The sequence below is a fragment of the Barbatula barbatula genome (assembly GCF_947034865.1).
Source record: "Barbatula barbatula genome assembly, chromosome: 10".
Classification (NCBI taxonomy): Eukaryota; Metazoa; Chordata; class Actinopteri; order Cypriniformes; family Nemacheilidae; genus Barbatula; species Barbatula barbatula.
The window spans coordinates 8,338,386-8,360,610 of NC_136773.1; the positions used below are offsets into that span (position 1 = coordinate 8,338,386).

Below are 22,225 nucleotides of genomic sequence, written 5' to 3' on the forward strand. Positions count from 1 at the left end.
TATATTAGAACCTTTTCACTTTTTCCCCAGAGGGAGGCAGCTTTTTACCACAAAATGCAACCATGAATGAACGTTGTGTGTCTACCCAGGAATCCGTGGAGCAACAATTTACACAAGATCTTGCCTGATGAAGCTGGTTAGTAATGCATGGAATATTTTGTAATTTTGGATGTCATACAGGGCATTATATGCATATAAAGCTAGCCTTTTAATGGATCGTTTTAATTTGCGAGAACTTTATTACTATGATGTTTCCAAAAGCAATGAAGGAGCACACAAATGGAGAAAGAAACTTTTTACTTAAGATTGCTATAGATGGTATAAATTATTTATTTAAGTATTAAATTGCATTTTCGACATTCCACATTTTCAAAGATACTACAGCCGTTTTCAAATATGACTCAGTAATTTCTGTTGCTTTTTAGAAGATTCAGATGGTAGGCTGGTGATTTTAATCTATTTTAATACCAATTCACGTCAGTAATATTGAGGTTCCTGAAGCAGTACTGGCATTAATCGATCTTACTGGAGCTGCAGGGTTTGATTTACTGAATAGAGGAAGCATTGAGTTAACTTGAGGACCCAGCCTGCTCCAGTCTGTTTAAGTCATTATCTAAGACAGGGCTCATGCCTCTGAAGCTCCCAAAGAGTCGCTTTGGTGACCCACTAAGAATCGGCGGGGTCCCTGTTTCCATGGGACAGATGTAATCTGCTGATTCTTCTGTCCTGAACTTTCTTAGTTGTCTGAAGTGGGTAAAGCCTAGCTTCTTTGGCTAAAACAGAGAAATCAAAGGAACACTGTTACGGATGTGATGGGCAATAGCTCATATTTTGATATGAAGCATGAAAAACTATCATACCCTGACTTTGGCAGTGGTGGTAAGTGGTGCATGCCCGCTGGCATTGGCAAATTCCCGTTTCTCTAGCTGTGCCTGAGATCCGACAAGTGTGCTAAAGCTGGTAGCAAGGTGCCGTCTGAGGAGGGTCTTCTGTGGGGGGATGTTGAGGAGCATGGCCAATGTTTCAGAGTTAAAGCGAGGCTCCAGAATCTGATGAACAAAATATACTGTATAAGCAGATTTTTGCAAATTTTTAAATTACACTTTATTTAGTTGATTTGTATTACTGCAGGGGGAGTCTTGAAATTCAAGAAATTCGAAATTATTTTTTCTTAATTTAGTAATTTGGAAAAACCCAAGCAGACAACAGTATTTTTTACGGTGGCTGCCACATTTCTAACTTCAAGACCCACCTAGACAAGTTCAATCTACCCACCAAAATATTTTCAAATGGAAATATGCACATGCATTCATAGAGAATAATTCGTTTTGCCTCGTTTGTATGAACAAAATTAAATGGCAATAAGAAAATACTGTCACGGTTCCTCTCTGTTTCTCTACGTGCTTTCCCCAAGGACTTCACTTCCCACGATCCTTCACACTCCATAACCTGTTTCATGTCTGCAATCCCCGCACCTGTGAATGATCCCCTCAACACCAGTGGGCTATATAGGATCACTCTCTTTGCCCCATCGTTTTCCATTATTGTTTGAACGTCAGTGTTGTCGTGCTCATTCCGTGTATCTAGTATTGCTTCCATTCGCCGCGTCTCGAGTCTGTGGCATTACGTGACAAATACTTTATGTAAATCTAACCAAACGATTTCCATTGTTATTCGTAAATTGGACGAAACTTTATTTATTGTCACTGCTACAGACAAATTACTACGGCACCCACAAGAGGGTCCTGACCTGCAGTTAAAAAATCCATGTCCTCAACTCAACTTCTATTTATATAGCGCTTTTTACACTATTGATGCCAACAATGAAGGTAAAGTTATTAAAGTATACTGTTTCGTAAGTCATTTTCAGGTTGTTACACATTGAAATTGTGTGATGGAAAAGCTGGTGACTTCCAGAAGAAACGCTGTCTGTCCAGAAGAAACGCTGTCTGCGACGAGCTCGCAGCATTCTCAAGGACTCCTCTCACCCCGCTCATAGACTGTTTACTCTCCTGCATTCCTGTAGGCGCTTCAGGTACCTCCGGACAGGAACCAGCAGACTAAGAAACAGCTTTTTCATTATTGAACTCTGCCCCCCACTGATTCCACTACCTCTCTTACCTTTAACTCCAATGCTGCTATAACATTGTTTACATTGCACTACAGGGCTGCATGCATGACTGAACTGTACACACCAGTACTTCATGTATCTGCTCTACCGGACTGTTTACACACACACAGCATCATTTGCACTCTATACTGCTCACTTGCACTCCAGGAATATTTAACTGAATGCTCATTTGCACTAATGGACCACTTCCATAACTGCACTAACCTATCTACTGCACTGTAACTCTATTAACTGCATCTACTCATCTATTGCACGGTAACTTCAATTACTGCATTAACTTGTTATGTGGTACGAAACAGAAGACCCAAGAGCGAGGTAGGTACAATCCAGAGGCTTTAATGTACAACAGAAATGCCAGACTCAATAGCTGTGCAAAAATAGAACAGAAATACTCTCCCGAGGAGGTCAGGAACAAAACAGGAAAAATGCAACACAAAAATAATCTGTATGTCTCAGGGAACAATTCCCCTAGATGCAAGAGTAATCCACACGGCTCGAGGGAGCAGGTCCCCTTAAATGCAACAATAATCCGAATGCCTCAGGGAACAATTCCCCGTAGATGTAGGAACCTCTGAGGAGGAGATAAGAACAGAGTCCAGAGAACTGACCGATCTCAACAGGTCGCTGGAGGCAAGGCAAGGCAAGGCAAGGCAAGGCAAGGCAAGGCAAGGCAAGGCAAGGCAAGGCAAGGCAAGGCAAGGCAAGGCAGCTCTAAAAAACAAGACAGGGTAAATATAATGCCAGCAGACACGATCTTACTCACAAAATAATCCGACAAGAAACAGAAGGAACAAACGCTAGAAGTAGACAGACTAATTAAGACAAGACGAGAAACAGGTGTCACCGCAAGACAGCGCGAGCGCTGATTGTGACGTGCGACAGCTGAAAACAGGGTTAACGTGTATCAAAGAGAGATGAAGAATAACTCTGTATAAATGTGTGTGTAAAGGGGTAAATGAGAGCGAGAGTATAAAGGAAGAGATAAGGAGGATACCCAGATCCTGACATAACTAATCTACTGCTCTGTAACCTATAAACTGCATTAACTCATCTTCTGGACTGCAACCTATTAACTGCATTAACTCGTATACTCCACCGTAACTTTAATAACTGCATTAACTCATCCACTGCACTGTAACTTCAACAACTGCATTAACTCGCCTATTGCACTGCAACTTTAATAGCCAATGTCAATAATTTATGCATACCTAAGTCACTTGCACTATTTTAGTCTAAATTATTATCTGTTCATATCCACCTGTACATTATTGTTCATAGTATATACCTTCTGTCATATTTTCACAGAACATTCCTACTGCCAAATATTTTTATAATCCATGCCCACTGTATTATATTCTCTCATATTGTATTCTGTATTTATTCTAACTGTATATCCTGCACTTGCTAACTGCACTTCTGGTTAGACCTAAACTACATTTCGTTACACTGTACTTGTATATGTGTAATGACAATAAAGTTGAATCTAATCTAATCTAATTATCATGATTTTACTCCTGACCAACAGTTTGGGTCAGTTTTGTTGTTGGGCTTGGTAGAATTATAATGTAATTGATCTAATTCAGGGTGAACAGCATTTTTCCATCTAATTATTTTGTCTGAATACCTAGACATTTTGATATACTTTATCCTGTTTCCCCGTCCTGTTTTGTAGTCATTTGTAGTTCTTTTGTTCATTCGTTTCCTGTTGATTGTCTCCCAGGTGTGTCCTGTTAGCCCTCTTCAGTTTGTATATATATACCCCAGGATGCATCCAAAATTGCTTATACATCGCTTCCATAATATATATTAGACGATAATGAGTATGGAGTACGAGTACGGAGCACGAGCACGGAGTACGAGTATTGAGTTCGGAATTTGAAGTATGGAGTATGGCGTTTATAAGTATAAGTACGGAGTACGAGAACGGAGTACGAAGTACGAGTATGAGTGTGGAGGATTGGGTATGGATTACGAGTATGGGGTACGAGTATGGGGTACGAGTATGGAGTACGAGTACGAGTATGAGTGTGGAGGATGGAGTATGGATTACGAGCATGAGCACGAGAACTAGTATGGAGTATGAGGATGGAGTATGAGGATGGAGTATGAGGATGGGGTACGAGTATGGGGTACGAGTATGGAGTATGGAGTATGGGGTACGGGGTACGGGGTACGGAGTACGGAGTATGAGATTCATTTTGTTTGAATAACTTTTCTAAATTTGACCATTGCTCAGCTCCCGTGGCATCATGGGATAGAGAAGTGTCTATCCGATTCACACTCAGGAATCTCAGCAGAAGTTGTAGACCATCCGGGTATTTTTTGCCTAAGTTTTTTTGCATACTGAGGTTTCGGAAATTCTATTCATGATTCATACTCATTTTGGCCTACTATGTAGTATGGAAGTAGGCGATTTCGGACACAACGATTGCAGAAATACTCAAATGTGTAATGAAAGTCAATGACTTACAATCAGGCCTCCATGAACTCCACTGCCTCTCAGGTTTGGAGCATATTCGGCTAAATCAATTGACCTCAACCACTCCATCACACGGTGATTAGACCACTGAACCACCTCGGAGGGAGAAGTCTTATTCTGTATGGAAAAAAGCGAAAACTGTTTAAAACGACGTGTCATCTAATTGTCTGATGAATTTCCAATTTTCCATGTATTTTATTCCTATAAGTAGTGTTCTCGGTTTGTAGAGCATTGCATGAGCAGAGCAGAGGTAAGTCCATGGGTTTGACTCCCAGACGACGATAATGTAAATATAATGCACCCATATGTCTGACCTCATCCCCTGGTCTCCGTCTCAAGCAGTGTGGGTTGAACTTGTTGGCATGAAGAACATGGATAGCACATTTAATGCTCAAATGATGGAGTTGGCTGGTGACTTTCAGGAACAGTAGATCATTCTGAGAGAGAAAAACAAGCACAGTTACAGTGCATCATAAATGTGCAGAGATGTTATTTTTAACATTCCGGTAGATCATTTACTCTTACCACCGTCAAATACTGTAGCATTCTTCCATCAGCCCTGCTCTCATAGAACTGATCTTTGTACTGTGGTAAGCCAATGTCATCAAGCCAGCCTTCAAATGCAAAGTAAAAATTTAAACCATCAAAAATAATATTTCAGATACAGACTTGAAGAAAGGGTGACATGCATTATTCTCATAGAACACGTAAAGGCCTGTCTAAGATCATTCTCCATGTAAAATGTAATTAATTGGTGACAAAATCCGTACGTGTAACCCAGATGTGATTCAGTTCAGAAGATTTTTCCATTGACTTGTTATTGAAGGCTCTGAGTGCCAATTGCAGCTTCTTTCTGTGCAGAGGATGTTTTATACAAATCTCCTGCAGGAAATACAAACACATTTTGTAAATAAAACACAAACTACTTATGCAACTATGCGTCATTTTAAACTTTACAATAAAATATTGATAATACAATACTTTTCTTATAATAATAAATGTAGACCTTCTCAAGCTCCTGTGGAGTGGCAGAAAGTAAGGTTTGTCCACTATCCACCCATTGACGGGCCAAATTTACGTACTGCCCAAAACCGCTTTCCTCCAGCCAGCTACACACCTGTTCTGTGTTCCACGTACAGAATGGCGTGTGCAGACTGATGAACATCAAAACATTTTGTTATAGATATATGAGGGACAGTTACTTGACAGTTAGTTGCTTAAATGCAACATTTACCAAGCTGAGTGTCCTGAATCAGGGGTCCGTGTTAACCGGGGTCCCGCTGTGGCCCTGAACCCTCCTCTCCTGAATGCGGCGGGCTCCAAGTCATCTGAGAGCACACCTGTTTTCTTGATCCTCAACACAAACACGTACAATTCTTAGAAACACGCTCTCTCTTTTACTAACACACACTCACAAACATACTCACTTTCCCCAAAGTTTGCATATGCTGGTGTTTTTTACATTTTCCTGTAACACAGGTGATTGCTGACCAGAATCGACTCCAGACGACAGTGATGATAGATCAGATGTTGTGTCCTTCATTTTCTCTGTGTTTCCTGAGAGGGGCGGGGATTTCTAAGAGTTAGAAATCTCACATTCCAATTCCTCATAAACACGATTTCATGATAATTTGTCACTACTTTACGGGGTGGCTCATTTTACACTCATCCCTCCATGTGTGAAAACAAAGAAAACACAATAACAGAAAAATACGCCTAATATTGGTATCCATGGAGAAGATACAGGTTCTAAATGAAGAAATATAATATCTTTGAGCAGTAGAGTTGGCAATTGAAAGATTTACATTGAAAAGTATAGATCTTGATGACCCTTTGTTTGTTTAAAATGCACATAAACCAACATAAAACTGTAGCTCATCCCAGTTTCTTTGCTAATGTTTTGTAGGGCTTTGTGAAAACTAGTAACTTGGTATAAGCACTTGTTGTCTTATTGCCTCTTTATGACAAATTGCTTTATTGTCTCCTAATTTCTTTGTACAGTAAGTCGTTTTGGATGAAAGGGTTTGCTAAATGCCTGAATGTAATGTAAATGTTGTGGAAATGAATTGAAAACAGCGGCACTCTTCACACAGAGACCAATGGAGCAGGGTTAGTCTCCAGTAGCAGCCCCTGACTGCATGGTTCCGTCAAGCCACATCTGGCAGTGGTTTGGTCTCCCTTCAGTCATGCTTCAGTTCCAGAGACTGCCAAACAGGTGGGGTCCATATGAAGGCTCTTTCATTAGAGCCCATCAAAGGATCAGGGAGATGGAGAGAGGTTTTAACGGATGGTAGAAGTGGTTTTGCCCCAGAGCATGGGTGGAGAATCGACTAGAAATATATATTCAAGCGATTGACCAAAAATAGAGGGCAGATATCTAAAAGCTTCTGATCCTGTGCTTTAATTTTCCCAGAGAGCCATGCCCGAGAGACAACATACAAAAAGAAGTGATACTACATAAGCATTGGTCATGTCTAGGTCTCACTACCTGTGCATTGACTTTACATAATCAGAACGTATAACATATGTTCCTGTCTACATGGAAAGTGTTGGGCATGAAAGGATGCCCATACTTTATTTTACAAGTTAAAATCTGTTCTCTTACACACACTATAGGACATACAGATGGTAAAATATTAAAATTAGCACATTCGAAAGTGGACATAAAAGAGTTTCATACTAAGGCTGACGTCCTCTGGAGAACTCTGGTCTGATGTGCCACTCGCCTCACTCTCTCTTTTCTGCGAGAGACTCTGTATCGCTGGGGGTGTTTGTTGTCTGTTATCAGCTGGATGAATCTTTAAAAGTGGGCAAAAATGTTATCAGAAGTTTACTATTATCAACAGGGCCGGGATAGGAGCTGTGCAGACATCCTTTGTTTAAAGTTAACAGAAGACTAGGATGAATTAAAAAAGATAAGTGTGTAGATGAAAGATTGAGAACTGGTTGGTTGACAATCACTGTACCTCCTCCGTCAGGACAGACTCTTGCAGTTTTCCTTCCAGAGCCTATGAAAACACAACAAATGTTTGCAAGATGAGACTTTTAGCAATGCCTTGTGTTTGACGAGAGCTGTTAGTCTGGATTTGAATCGTACATCACTATGCATTGTCTATGTCATTCAGAATTTTTAGCCACGCGTAGTCTTCAGAAAGATAATATCACATTGACGACGATGAGCATGGGACAGCAATAGATGCTTGTGTTTTATTAAAGTCCATTACAATATGATGTATGGGTTGATGCACTCAACCCCCCCCTTCCCCCAGCTTTTTATAGGACCAACTGCATGATCTACATTCCGGGTTGGTTTCATGGGATTTTAAGATTTATTAATCATTAATTCATTTATTAATTAAATGTGAATTTGCAGCTACATGTCACAGCACAATTATATCAAAGTTAATGAAGTGATTTGAGGTGGTTTGGCCAAACCTTTTGTTCTGAGCTGGCTTTCATGTCGTCCATGCTGAAGGATCTGTAGAAAATAACAATTCAGTTCAATTTAAATGTACAGTGTTTATATTACAATACAATACAGTTTGAAGTTGCATCGTTGCATTGTAGCTTCAGAGGAAATGAAGTGTAACAAGTACAAACAGAATACTAAAAAGAATACTGCACAGTACATGGAATTATTGAAAAATAAGGTCATCCCAATAAAAGCAATCTTAACAGAATTGACAGAACCCTAAGACAGTCTAATGTCAGCAGTCAAGAAACCAAAACTCTAATGATGAATAAATGGAGAAAAAACATTGGGGTAAACAGACTCATCCGGGAGGGCCAGCACTTAAAATACTGGTAGCATGGTTTTCAGTAAAGACTATTAATGCTAAGGAAGTAACGACAATAAAGGCATAATGGAGCTATAACCGAGCTATAATTATAAAATAACAACAACTATTTTATTTCCATCTCATAGCACACAAGGTCTCAATAAAGATATACTATTACCTTGAGTTCACATCCTTCTGTGAAGAAACTGAAGAGACCAATAAGGGAGATGAGCTACTGAAGGTCAACTTTGTCATAAAGGAAAGCACAGATAAGAAACTGAACATCACTGAAAATCTGAAGTTTACATTGATGAACAATCACTCACAACACAAACCTCAGCGTGAGCCTTGTGTTTATAAGATTTCATGTTTATACTTCCGTTCTGTACGTCTTCCTCACTGCTGATGGGAACAGATTTGTCTCCAGATGCTGTAAAATATGATATCAGTTTGATATTATTCATTATTACAATCAACAACAACTATATCTACTACTACTACTAAAAAACAACCCCAGAGAAATAAAAACAAAAAACAGAAGAGTTTTAAAGAAATAAATTACTTAAAATCTAACTGTCTCAAAAATTTTTGGTAAGATCTACCTTGAACTAAAGTCACGACGTCACTTATCTGTCTGCACTGGCTGAGGAGTTGAGTAAGCTCTCCTATTCGCCGGTCCTAAAAACATAATAACAATAAATCAAAATAATTGGCTATAAATGACAACAATCAGTAAGTGTCACATCAGCACATATACATCATAGACAGAGAAGGCAATAAATCATAGGCTAAATCTGAGATTTAGTACTCGGAGTACTGGAGAAACCTCCTCTGGATTTTGTTTCACAGACATTCTGCGTACTCAGGTCCATAAACACACCGAGAGGAACAAAAGCCCCAGTATGCGGCTCACCCTGTGGACATTGCCGTGGGGAGAGACGTGTGTTGAAAGAATGTTTGGAAAGTTTCGGATTTCCAGATTTTATTTTTAAATCTGTGATAATAACAGCTACCATAATTGATGTATTAATATTTATGTTTTTGAACTTATTAATTTTTTTATATACTTTTACAGTTTATACTGTACACTGTAAACGTTTTTTGCTGTAGTTGTGCAGCTATTTGCTAGTAACAGATTTATATTTATTATCATTTATTAGCAACAGTTTGTTAAAAGATAAATGAATGTGAAACATTAACAAGTCTTTATCTTTACAGCAAAAAAAGATAAAATAACAGCCTCATGCAAAGCATTCTGTGAACCAGAAATCCACATAAACCTTTTTGTTTTTTGTTCCCAGAATGCTTTGCATGAGTCTGTTATTTTTCTGTAAGGATAAAGACTTGTTAATGTTTAATGATCATTTATCTTTGAACAAACTGTTACATAATTGTAAATCTACAGTACGTTACAGGCAAGTTACTGCCATTAATACTGTAATTTCTACATAAATGTTTTACAGTCTACCTTTTCATCATTGGCTGCAATAAGTGATTCCATCCCAGTTTTTAATCTCTGGACCTCCTGATCTGTTGACAAAGAAAAATAAGAATATCACATGCAAGAAATATACCATACAGTTTAACAACAAACAAGGAAGTGTGTCTGTGTTTACGTCTACTACACTGTAAACATTTTGACTGTAGTTATGCAGCTAGTTGCCAGTAACTTACTGTAGATGTATATTCATCTAATTTATTGGCAACGGTTTAATTTAAGTTAAATGAACAGTAAACATGAACAAGTCTTTATCTTTACAGAAAAAAATAATAATAACAGCCTCATGCAAAGCATTCTGGGAACCTTTTTCTGTATTTATAGTTTTATTCTGTATGGATAAAGACTTGTCAGTGTTTAATGATCATTTATCTTTGAACAAACTGTTGCCAGTAAATTACACGAATGTAAATCTAAAGTAAGTTACGGGCAAACTGCTGCCAGTAATATTATATTAAAATATGAGTAAATAGTCATTTCTGCAGAAAGTCTTTACAGTGTAGTTACTACCTAGATTTTATTTAGTCAACATTTAAAGGTCTACAACTCAGAAATAATAATGTTTTACAGACAAAGAAAAAGGAATCAACCTGGTCTCAAACTTTTCTATATAGAAGCTATAAAGTCGAGCTATAAACTCACCACCTCATAGACACACACATAGTTTACAGTCCCATTAAACAATAAGAGCATGCACATAGTGAAACAGAAATGAGTTTTACATGCACAGATGTGCTTTGCATTTCGTTTTAATAGTTTTTGCTATTTCTGTAAATATCTTCTAATGGCGAGAACATGTCAAAACGAAACGAGAACACACAATTTAAAATAAAGCTGTCAACCAATATGTTTTAAAGGCCAAATAAACAGTGTGGTGGGTGGAATTTTCTATTATGGAATACACACTAAAAAAGCTCAAATTGAATTAATTTTTATTTTACTAAATATATTCAACGTTTTGATAAAATATCTGAAAATGTTCTACAAAATCACAAGTATAAGTATCCACCTGAAGAGCCACAGAACACTGTACATAATTCACAATAAAAACATATTTTCCAAATGATCATCTTTACTATATTTTAATAGGATTATACAAGTGTGTTCTATTCATAACAAATTCATGTTTGTTATGTTAAACAAATATTTCCGTACTTTTGTGGGATCCTTTAAAGCCATCTATCTATTCATATCTATCTTTCCAGTTATCAGCCACCAAAAGCCACATCTCTGTTCATTGGTCTGCATGGTCAGTATATTCATTTGTAACTAGGTAATAAACCTGTTAGTTTTAGACACCAGTTAAAAACATTACATTGCAGGCGAGGTTAGTCTTGACATGCATGAGAAAATGCATTTGTACCTCTCTCAGAGCTATCCACAGACACTGGAGATCTGGAGAGCAGCTGAGACTGTAGACTCTCAATCTCAGAATTTTTAAAGCTCAACAGTTGCTGCAAACTTGTGATCTCTGCCTAAATGTTAGAAAGAAAGATTCACACTTCCTGTCATCATTTGACATGTATAAACATCTAAAACATTTACAGTAGTCAGTTAAGTACAACACATCATCTTATAAAAGAGTAAAGTGAATTTTAAGAATGATTTCATGCTAGAAATGATACATGCTAGAAATGCTTAAACACAGCATGGATTGACTGTTTGAATTAAAATCCTACAGGTAAACTCTTCTCTTATAGAGAACTCAGGCTGACAGAGGCGAGTGGGTGTGGTTTCAGCACAGACAGAGGACCTGCTCTTAGGGTGGGAGTACTGCTCAGTTTTTCAATATTTTGATAAATAATTTATTTCCTTTTTTTAATCATTCATTTGCATTTAGTCATATTTGGCTAACAGATTGTTCTATGGTATGAAAAACTCTAACAATATATGTTTACCCCGGACTTTAAGCTGTGTGGACACACATATTAAACAGAGAAGAGAGGAAGAGGGAATCAATGCTGAAAAAGGTCACATGATTACTACAATACCAAGCATAGGAAATGTTTGTAAACCGTTTAATGGTTTTGTACTTCAATCAAAACAGTACAATGGTGTCTTAGTGGGATATGTTTTGGAAAGAGGATAAACAGCTATCTGGCAGAAGTTCTACAATGGCTAACAGTGCTTAAAACACGTTTAACTTTCCATCAGCACCATAAACCATAAGTAAAGCACTAAGTCTCACTTGTGTGGCAGTACCTGTGTCGCCTTTAGCTTTAGCTTGTACTCTGACTTCTCTTGTTCCAGCTGTTCAACTCGATTTTTTAACAGCTTCAGATCCTGAAGCTCATTCTGTAGAAATAGACACTTAAAATGATTACTTATATCATACAGCCTCCTTAAAAGACAGAATCTAATTATGGCACGAATTTCATAGAAAACTAAAATCAACGATAGTCATGGGAACAAATTATTACCTCTGCAAAAATGACTATAGACGGTAAATCTGAAATTTTTCCACACATCACAACTTACAGAAAACTACTACTTTATGACAATTTTGGTTACACACAATGTTAATGTTGTAGGTTGGAGCCTACATGCAATAGACTTTATGACACACCACAATGATTTTTTTAATAGTTTGCAATTTTTTTCAATAATTAATTTTAGCAAGTGTCTTGCATTCATGATAAAGCTGCTTGGTTCATTTCAAGACTTTCGTAGCTGAACCAAATGCTGCTAAAACGTTCATCGTTTAGAGTTAGTGCTAAAGCACTTTTAAAATTTTATTCAAAGTACAGTTTTTAGTTTGTTTTATATTGTGTCCTTGTGTAAAGCTCCTTTGCATTAGTGTAAAAGACTCTTTTATAAAACACTGCTGCTATTATGCTTAATGCGGAAAGTTTAGCAACACACACTGCCATTTTACATACATGAGATTCATGCAGTGCCTGTGTCTGAGCGTGTCCAAGTGTGACGAAAGCTCCGGATCTCTGACCCACTGCTGGCTTCAGCTCAGTCAGAGACGCCTGTACTCTTTCACAACCTTTCTCTGGGTCCATCTCAACTGGCTTCTCTGTGATCTTACAGGAGATCTCCTGCCGAATTCTGCACATCTGCTCCTGCAGCTCACTGATCAGATTTACTACGCTCTGTCAGACAGGACAGAAAAACAGATAAAAGGAGATGAGAGGAAGTGAAAATTATGAATTAAGGGAAGGAGACATGATATGTGGAGGTATGTGTTTTTCAAGTTATTTGAAGAACAAGGTTACAAAAGAAATCCCCTTTGTTAACTGGATGTAAATTAGAGTGTTTTTCCTGTAGTGTTTATTTACATAGATTCAGGGGTCGTTTGCCAGGCAAGAATAACAAATCAATTAAGATATGTCGGAGCAGCAATTTTCAGTTTAGACAGTTCTCACATTTACTTTAGTCAAGGACTATAGACTTGAGGCCTGAAACTTAAAATGGTTCTATTTATAGTGGTTAATTTGCATTTTTAATGTTTTTGGAGCAAGTACTAGAGACAAACATACACAAGATAATGCTGCAATGACCTGAAATGGTAACTAGATTTGCAAAGTCAGTTCTACAAAAACTTAATTTGAATAAGAAATTGAATTTAGCAGGAAGTAAATTGGTGATGTCTTTCTTGGTCTAGTGGCAGGATCATGACAGCGCCTCATGTTTTCTATGGAGAGAGACATGTTATTGTTGGTTCTGACATAACATGAGCTCTCTCCGGTCTCGTCTTTGACCCTGCCCCTCTCGTTTCCTCGTTAGGTTTCCATTCCAGTGTTTCATTCCCTGCCTTTCCTGTAGCTCAGGGGTAAGAGCATTGCGTTAACAACGTAAAGGCTTCTGTTCCCAAGGTGCTGGTCCCTGCCTATCTGGTGGCCAGGATGTTCGATCCTCTACCTTTTCCGGAGCAGGAAGAGTTGGTCTTTCAGCCGTTCCCACAGTTGGTGGAACGGCCGCAGCTTCGAGATGAGCTGGTCAAACCACCTCCCTTCCCGAGCTCAGCTGTCCCAGTTCCTCCCAGCCTCCGTGGAAGGCGTGAGAGAAGGGAGTCGTGGGACTCCCCGTCCGACTACTCCAGTACAGAGCTAGCCACACCCCCATTGCTTCCCTGCAGGTGTCCAACCGGTGATCCAGCCGGCATCTTGTCTTTATGCCTTTTGCCTTTATTCTTGTCTGCAATAATTATTGTTTACCATGTTTTGTTCGATGTTGTCTGTTACCCAGTTTGTCATGTCACATTAGTCTGCCCCATTGGTGAACGCCAGGGGCGTGTCATGATCTGCCTCATCATGTCATGTCTTTCTTTCTTTCTTTCTTTCTTTCTTTAGTGGCAGGTTCATGACAGAGTCTCATGTTTTGTGTGGAGTGAGACATGTTATTGTTGGTTCTGACATAACATACACTCTCTCCGGTCTCGCCTTTGACCCTGCCCCTCTTGTTTCCTCCTTTAGCTTTCCATCAGTGTTTCATTCCGTCCCTTGTTAATTATCCTTTGTTAGCCTCCCTATTTAATGCCCTTGTGTTTTATGTTCTGTGCAGATTTGTCTTGTACTGCTTGCGTTCAAGCTTGCTTCTCTGTAACCCTGCCTGAGTTTTTTGTTTTATATTATTAAAGTTGATTTGTTGTTTGCACTGCTGCCTGCATTTGGGGTCTTCTCCTGTCCCAATTCCTGACAATGGGTGTCAGCTTTGCCTCCACTAAGTTTGAAAATGACACACTCAGTTCGTTGCACTTGCAACATTAAAACTGAAAGATTTTATAAATATGTATTATTCGTACTGATATATAAAAAAATATATTTTAGTACTTTAGTATTTTAGAGCACTCCTACTCACCTCCCAACAAGCAAAGAGAGGTAAGCCATAGGCATTAATTAAAACCAAAAACAGTATAAAAACATTATGAACAGGTCCTATTGCATTACAAAGTCATACAATATCGTTGTTCGAGCACAGTAGGTTTCAATCACTGACCGTTTCAAGCCACGGTTCCATTGACTTCCCTTCATACGCATACGCATGCGAATGCGTCAAACCTGAAACACAAGCCCGTCTGAAAATATTTAGCACTCTGACATGCGAATTGAGTGTGTGTTGAGTGTGTGAGCCCAATTGAGTGCATGAGAACAAAACAACACAGCATAAACTCTCGGTACAGAAATGTAAAAGTTGAAGGAATTGCTCCCGCCTATTTTCGCAGACCATCTGTACAAATTCTCAAGTCTGACCACGGCATCATTCAGATGTATACACTCACATTTAGCGAGTAAATGCAATTGAAGCAGGACAGCCAATGCTGTTTCAGAATGTAAGGGAACGTTATGACGCAACCAGTTACGAGACACACGAGAGCCAATGCCATTTCACCATCGAAGCTGATGTTCTGGCGACAGTTGAACAGTTGAATAACAGTTGAAAATCCCTGCTGCTAATATTACTCCACCTTCATACATGCGTGTCATTTTCTGGCCTAGAGGAGGGAAAGCATGACACTGACACACTTTCTTGAGTGGACACTAAAAGTGATACTGAAAGCATTACCATTTGAAAAATATGAATGATAAACCTGCTTACACACATCACATTAAAACAAAGCAGACTTTTGCAGTTTGGTAACTCTCTAAGTTTAAAGACCTGGAATATTTAAGGGGCATTCCAGTTCTTAATTTCTCATTAGATTGACAGATGGTACCACAATACTCACACCCGTCTGAGCTTTTTGAAATGATCTTTGGAAGTGCAAATACCTAGGTGACCCATTTCACATACAAGTGCCTGTAATATAAGGTCCTTTGTTAAAGAGCCAAGGATTTCTTTTCCAGGATTTCCAATTGGCATTCAGACACAAACCAACTACCAATGTGGTGTTTAAAATACCATCTACGTCTGGGTACTAATCTTTGAAAACATTTCAAGTGAACTTATGATTCAATGCATAAAACTGTCATCAACTGGAACTTGGCTTTCCTGTTTCCATTATCGGTTAATTACCTATAATAAACAAATTACGTTTAGTTTGCCAAGCAAAAAAACAGTGGTGAAAATAAGTTCCAACTACATATCAACTTCATGAAATTCAAGCAATTAAGGTGTCAAATATAGCTTTGTGAGGCAGAGTAATGTGTTCCAAGTGTACGGAAGAACTTTCAGAAAGGCAGGAGAGACCAACAACATAGTAAACTAGATGACCCTCTTATTTACAGCATGTATGAGAGAGAGAGGGAGAGAGAGAGAGAGAGAGAGAGAGAGAGTATGGCATGCTTATGGAATGCTCATTGATGCCATTCTTTCTCTGTGTGGAACTTAGCAGTTGTCAGATTATACTTTTGGGGTCATTTTTAATATCTTCAAGGCTGAAAACACTTTGGCTATTTTTCACTCAACTTCTAGATTTCTCTCATGACTAAATGTCACATGTGCCCACGTGTACTATCCTCTAACATGTTACCTTTAAATGAGAGGTACAAAAAAACACAAACAAGTACTGCTTGCGCCAACACAACATAAAATCCAGAAAGTTATAATTTACATCAGGTATCTTTGTACCACAGTACTTACACTGAACATAGTCATTACATGAACATAGCACACACTAAATTACCAAAACTGGACAAATGTGTTGACTCACTACAACAACAACAACAACCCTACACTGCCGCAATCTGTAATAGGGTCAATGATGTATAACCACCACTTATCATGTGTTGCGACTAATAACATCTATAGTTGTATTAAATTAAAAATAAAATGAATCTAGTGGCTGAAATATGAATGTCTGATACAGTAGCTTAAGTGAATGGTACATTAACGCATATCAGTTGTATGTGATTTACAGGAAATACGTTTGTAAATGTTGTAAATATAAGAAGACAGTATAGATTACTTACCAAAACTGAAACACTTTTAATACTAAAGATTTGTACCGACATGTTAAGCATGTCAAGAAAATTAATTTTAAGATAAATCAGGGGCAAAATAATTTTTTAGGGCAATGGCCAATTCATAGATGAAAAACACCAAAATCACTTCATTAAAAATTTTCATCTGCATTTACACCAAAGTACCACATTCATAATGTTTGAATAACTGCAATAGATATTATCATTTATATGTATTTTAAAATTGACATATCAAAAATCCTTCATTCAATGTAATTGAACCAACACACACTCTTGAAATGGACACTTAATAACAATGTAATAAGGTTTACAAATGTTTACAACTTTTTGTCAGTTAATCACCGTTTGATATTTCTTTATGCAACAAGTTAGTATTGATATATTTCTGACACAATGTGTTTCATTATAATTTAATGGAAAAAACAAATGTAATACAAACAATGAATTTAAATGAAATCATCGAAAAGACGGGTTTAGATATCATCAGAATTGTACCTCAGCTTTATGTTGTCTCTCAGTGCTTTGAGCATGTTTGTCCTCCATGTCCACGAGCTTTAGTTTCAGACAGGACACTTCCTCCATCAAACCCAGCTTCTGCGTTTCCAGACAAGTCCTGCTTGTTAGCTCCTACAGATTCCGAGCCCATACAATCACAGAAAAAAAACAAGAGAAACTAAGCAAGCTGTATTAAGGCAAACAAATCTGAAGACTGAGCCGAGCTGCAGTCCCACAATAGCTAAATATACACAGGTTATGAGGGCTATATTTACCCTCTTCTCTGGTAGGGACTGTCACATGTCAAAGAGAAAGCTTACACATTACATGTGAGACATGTAAACTGAAAGATAAACAATGCAATAAAGTGCATTGTTTCAATAGATGCTAACACTCAATTCCATGCAAACCATTTAAAAGCTTTATACTTTTTGGAACTCATACTGACTTTTGGAAAACACACTGAACAGGAATCCATTTGACAACACAGGAGTCTAAAGCCCCATTTCAAAAAGGCAGTTGCTTGTGTTGGGTACTTTACTATGAGCTTTGAACCTTTCTGAGACGGCATATGGAAAATATTAGGCCTGTGTGAATGGAATCAGATTCGCAGTTGAAGGCCAAAACCTCATTATGACCACAGGCACATGGCCCAAAAAGCTTCTCATCTGAGAGGCAAATGCTGGATATTTAATCAGCTGTAGAGCTTTCAAAGCAAATGAAACAAAATTGCACAATTAGCTTTTCAGAAAATAAGGTTTAGGAATGTAAAGGTAATTTAAATAGTATAAAAAAGTACAGGAATCATACCATTATTTATAAGATTCTATCATCATCATTTGAAAATCCTAAATGTCTCGAGCAGGCCTGTTTTTCTTTGTTTTTCTTACTCGCTTTATTTTATTGATTTGTTTTTCATTATGTTGCTGTAAATTATGATTTCTCTTTCCTCACTGACCTAATTTTAACACCAAAAGCCATGTGTCGGCTGTCAACGAATTCTTAACCTGATTTCATATACCTCTACTTGATTCTGATTGGTCAGTTATTTCCCCCCAAAAAAACGCATATCGACAGATGCTAAATGTATCACTCTGTCTATTTCCCCATGCCAACATCGACAAAATACCTAACTATTACCATATTATTTCAAGTTTTGTGACTGAAATTATGTGGCATTTAGCCGCTTGATAAGGAGGATAATGTACATCCAACAGGTTGTTATTGCTAGACCTGACAAATGCTCTGACGATAGAGCTTCACAAAGGACATGGCAACTCTACAAAATTATTAATCTTAAATCTAATTATTTTTTTATTTTGCCTTGTTGTGCAAGCACTGTCGAGCTTGTGCAGAGGCAGCAGCTTTTGCCAGAGGGGAACTGGTTAGGCCTGGTTTCCCTTAGGGTTTTTTCTCCTCCAATGGATTTTTGGGTTCCTCGCCACTGTTTGCATACTGTTTTGCACTGTTTGCCTGGCCGGGGGGGCTGCTAGAATTTTATAGTTTTATTTAATTAACACTGTATATAGGAATTCATAGTCTGTCTGATATTTGACCTGTGTTTTGACTTGCATAACCTTATATGTTTTGCTCATAGTCAATGCTTTCTTGTACAGCTGCTTTGTAACAATGAAAATTGTCAAAAGCGCTTATATAAATAAAGCTGACTTGACTTGCTAAATAAACCCCCTCATCTCATGCTTAAATGCATATTCATTATTATTCATTATATTACATTTTACATGCTAGTAAATTACAGAGTAGTTATTACAGTTAAAAGAACAACTAGCAACTTTATTTACATTTTCTGGATAATGATAGTTGTGAACTATAATGAAACGTAATGATGACGGACCTTCCCCATTAAACAACTATTTGGCGTTAAGAACTTGGTCCACCCAGTTTCTGTGAAGAAATGACTAATTTGAGTGAAAGTAGGATAACTGTTATTATTCTTACATCATCAAGAGAGGACTTAATAAGTTAAATGTGTGAAATAATGTGCAGTTCCTGCTTGTGTAAGGTGGAAGAGAGGCTAAAATTTAGTTTTCAATCTAATCCAAGAAACGTGTGCGCTATAACGGAGTTAGTACATTACATTTGTTAAGCAATAAAACACACAAAAAACCTGCTTTCAAGATTGCAGAGTAGAAATATAAAACTTGTTGGTAGCCCTGGTGCAGTATAAAGCAAACAGAAGATGCCTTCTGCTCCAAAACTATTCTCAATAGTGTCTGAATACATTTTGGTTTGACTGTATAACTTAAGATAAATCTCAGTTTAAAACTTTCCTTTGTCTTAAATAATGTTTTGCACCTGTTGAAGCATCTCCTCAGTGCAGTTGAGCTTGTGTTGATATTCCTGAAGAGAGCTCTGCAGGTCTCTGATCTTCTCACCCTGAGCCTCCACCTGGTCCGTCAACACACTCACCTGAAAAACAGGTTTACATTAAGTTTAGCCAAGGTACATTAAATCAGTCTTCTGTGCTCCTAATGATGTCTTGAAGAAAATACATATTTTACAATAGAATCACAGTTTCTTTATCACGGTTATTATCTTTAGTCATTGACAGCAGGTCAAGCCCATTCCATTAATTTGCGTGATACAGTCTTGAATATTGTTGTCAGCCTGGTTGTTTAGGAATAATCAATCCGTAAAACTTGCTCAGCACCTATTAGCAGCATACAACTTATTATTAAAAACCCAACAAGCCAGAACAGGACTAATCCATCTAAAACCCATGATCCCATGACACACCAGCAGTCCGTAGTGACAGGAAATCTTTTAACACCTTATAGCACAAAAGGGTTCAAGCGTCAAGTTTAAAAAAAAATTATGACACAATAAGTGACAGTTACAGTGATTGTGTGGACAGTATGAGAAGGTCTTTTGCTCATATAATCAGTAGAATAAATAATATAATAATGCATATTACCATGCCGCCTTAAACAGCAGTATGATTTCATTCTTTTCATTAGGTATTTTCTTAGGTAGTAGTGTGTAAAATGTACATTTTCTATTTTCACACATATACTTTTGTATGTGAATATGTCAGAATTGTACCATATTGTAATTAAGGGTTATAACTTTTCAAAGGGTTACATTTTCAAGTTATGAATATGTGAAGGAAATACGAATACGTGAAAATGTGTTGTGAAGTCGTACTGTTCAGATGTCCTTAGAAATGAAAATGACGTCAAGATTTACATGCCCTCTTGTCATTTCAAACCCATATAACTTTCTTTTTTCTGCAGAACACAGAGGAAGATGTTTTGAAAAACACTTCACTTGCCAATAAAAGTGAATGGCAGTGCTGTTCTGTTACAAACATTTTTCAAAATTTCTTCTTTTGTGTTCTGTGGAAAAAAGAAAGTTATATGGGTTTGAAATGAAAAGAGAATCTTCATTTTGTAGGTGAACTACTCCTTTAAGATAAATGTTACAGTATATTTTACCTGTAACACAAGAGATTCTTTATCTCCTTCTAGACGCGACAGCCACTCTTGATAGCTCTCACTGTTGCCTTTGCTCTGCACATTGACCTGGTTCACAAGTGGTTAAAGTTACAGTTACAGTCAGCACAGAAGAAAGCAAAAGACTGCAAACAAGCCATACCATGATCCACGTGTATAGTAGGTCACTGGTTGAAATACATTTCTCTAAATCTCCTGTTTAAAAGATTTAAATCTTTGTTAAATTTGTAACAGCGCTTTACCAAACTTCATTTTACTTAAGCTGCTTACATTAAACGATTTTGTCTGACAAGAATTTCCTAAGAGATTTACATCTCGAAGTAGGTTTATTACACAAGCCATGTGATGTGTTGAATATCTGAACAATGCTAAAACAAAACAGTGAAGGATCTGTATTGTATTACTGTAACATAAATGAATGCGTACTTGTGTGATTAACTTTATTAGTCTTATACACAATCTGTTGCAACATTTTCAAGTATAAAGCATAATTATATACAAACTATAGAGAGACTACAAACAATAAAGAAAAAAGTTTAGGGAGAATGAAGCAACCATGTTGTTTCAGGTATATTATACAAAGAGTTTACAAAGCCATTGCACCAAATTGGCTTTTTTAAATACTGAGCGTAAACTTGACTTCGCTGTACATCTTAATTCATGCAGTTAAAAAAAATGTCTCTATTATTTGTGGCACAGACCTGGATTGGTGGTACTACCACACAAAAAAAACCTGTGCCAGGCCAATGACTTAAATAAGATGCATTTTAATGTTTGCACTGAGCTCTACAATATCTGACTTCAAAACGATTCAATTATTTAGTTATAATATATGTTGTTTTCGGCAAGCCTTCATTTCTTTAGCTAAAAAGAATCTGCTTATAATCAATAAGAGCCCAAGGAGTATACGGTATAAGTGCTCACTCACCTTTTTTAGCCATGCAAAATGTCTGTAAAAATCCACGTACAATTCCATTCTGCAGGTCCATTACTACATCTTATGCCTGATACGATGACATCCGCTAGTCTTGAAACGTCTTACGAAAGTAAAGCCTCTTTCTTTGTTTTCACTCTTTGCCTGAGCATCTGGTTTGGTGCAGCAGTCTGTAATATCAGGCTTCACTCTTGCCAGCTGCTATTTTTTGTTTCCTCCCTCCCTTTTTTTTCCTCCTATACTCTCCTCCTCCAAACTTTCTTCTTCTGCCAAACCATTTCTCTTTCTGTTTCTAACTTTTTTTACCCTATGCTATTTATAATTAATGCATGCTTTGTTAAGGGTCTTCCCACCATTTGCAAACACATGCCCAGGACACAAGTAAAGAATGTGTGTGAATTGCTAGAGATAGGGCTCGCTGAAAAGCAGTGCGACGAGAGCGTCCACTTGAGATTATATAAGTACCAGTCAGCCTCTAGTGTATTAGACAAGTTTTATAGTATCTCTATTGAGAAAATGCTTTATGAGTGAGTCGCACAATAATCAAGTTAGCATTTTACATGGCAT

General features: G+C 37.6%; 1 protein-coding gene across 1 annotated transcript; it reads right to left on the minus strand.

Moving 5' to 3' along the window:
• Positions 1 to 281: 281 nt before the first annotated feature.
• On the minus strand, positions 282 to 21,835 carry ppfibp2a (PPFIA binding protein 2a). Its single transcript, XM_079465634.1, has 23 exons — positions 21,653 to 21,835; positions 20,707 to 20,793; positions 19,568 to 19,681; positions 17,252 to 17,383; positions 12,767 to 12,985; positions 12,090 to 12,182; positions 11,251 to 11,362; positions 9,858 to 9,919; positions 8,992 to 9,067; positions 8,725 to 8,819; positions 8,568 to 8,635; positions 8,046 to 8,088; positions 7,577 to 7,618; positions 7,291 to 7,408; positions 6,038 to 6,167; positions 5,845 to 5,964; positions 5,617 to 5,764; positions 5,381 to 5,492; positions 5,136 to 5,224; positions 4,925 to 5,047; positions 4,602 to 4,727; positions 861 to 1,049; positions 282 to 773 (listed from the first exon to the last, which is right to left on the minus strand). The coding sequence occupies exons 1-23, from the start codon at positions 21,698 to 21,700 to the stop codon at positions 570 to 572; spliced, it is 2,550 nt and encodes an 849-aa protein (XP_079321760.1). The 5' UTR covers positions 21,701 to 21,835; the 3' UTR covers positions 282 to 569.
• Between the last annotated feature and the right edge of the window lie 390 nt (positions 21,836 to 22,225).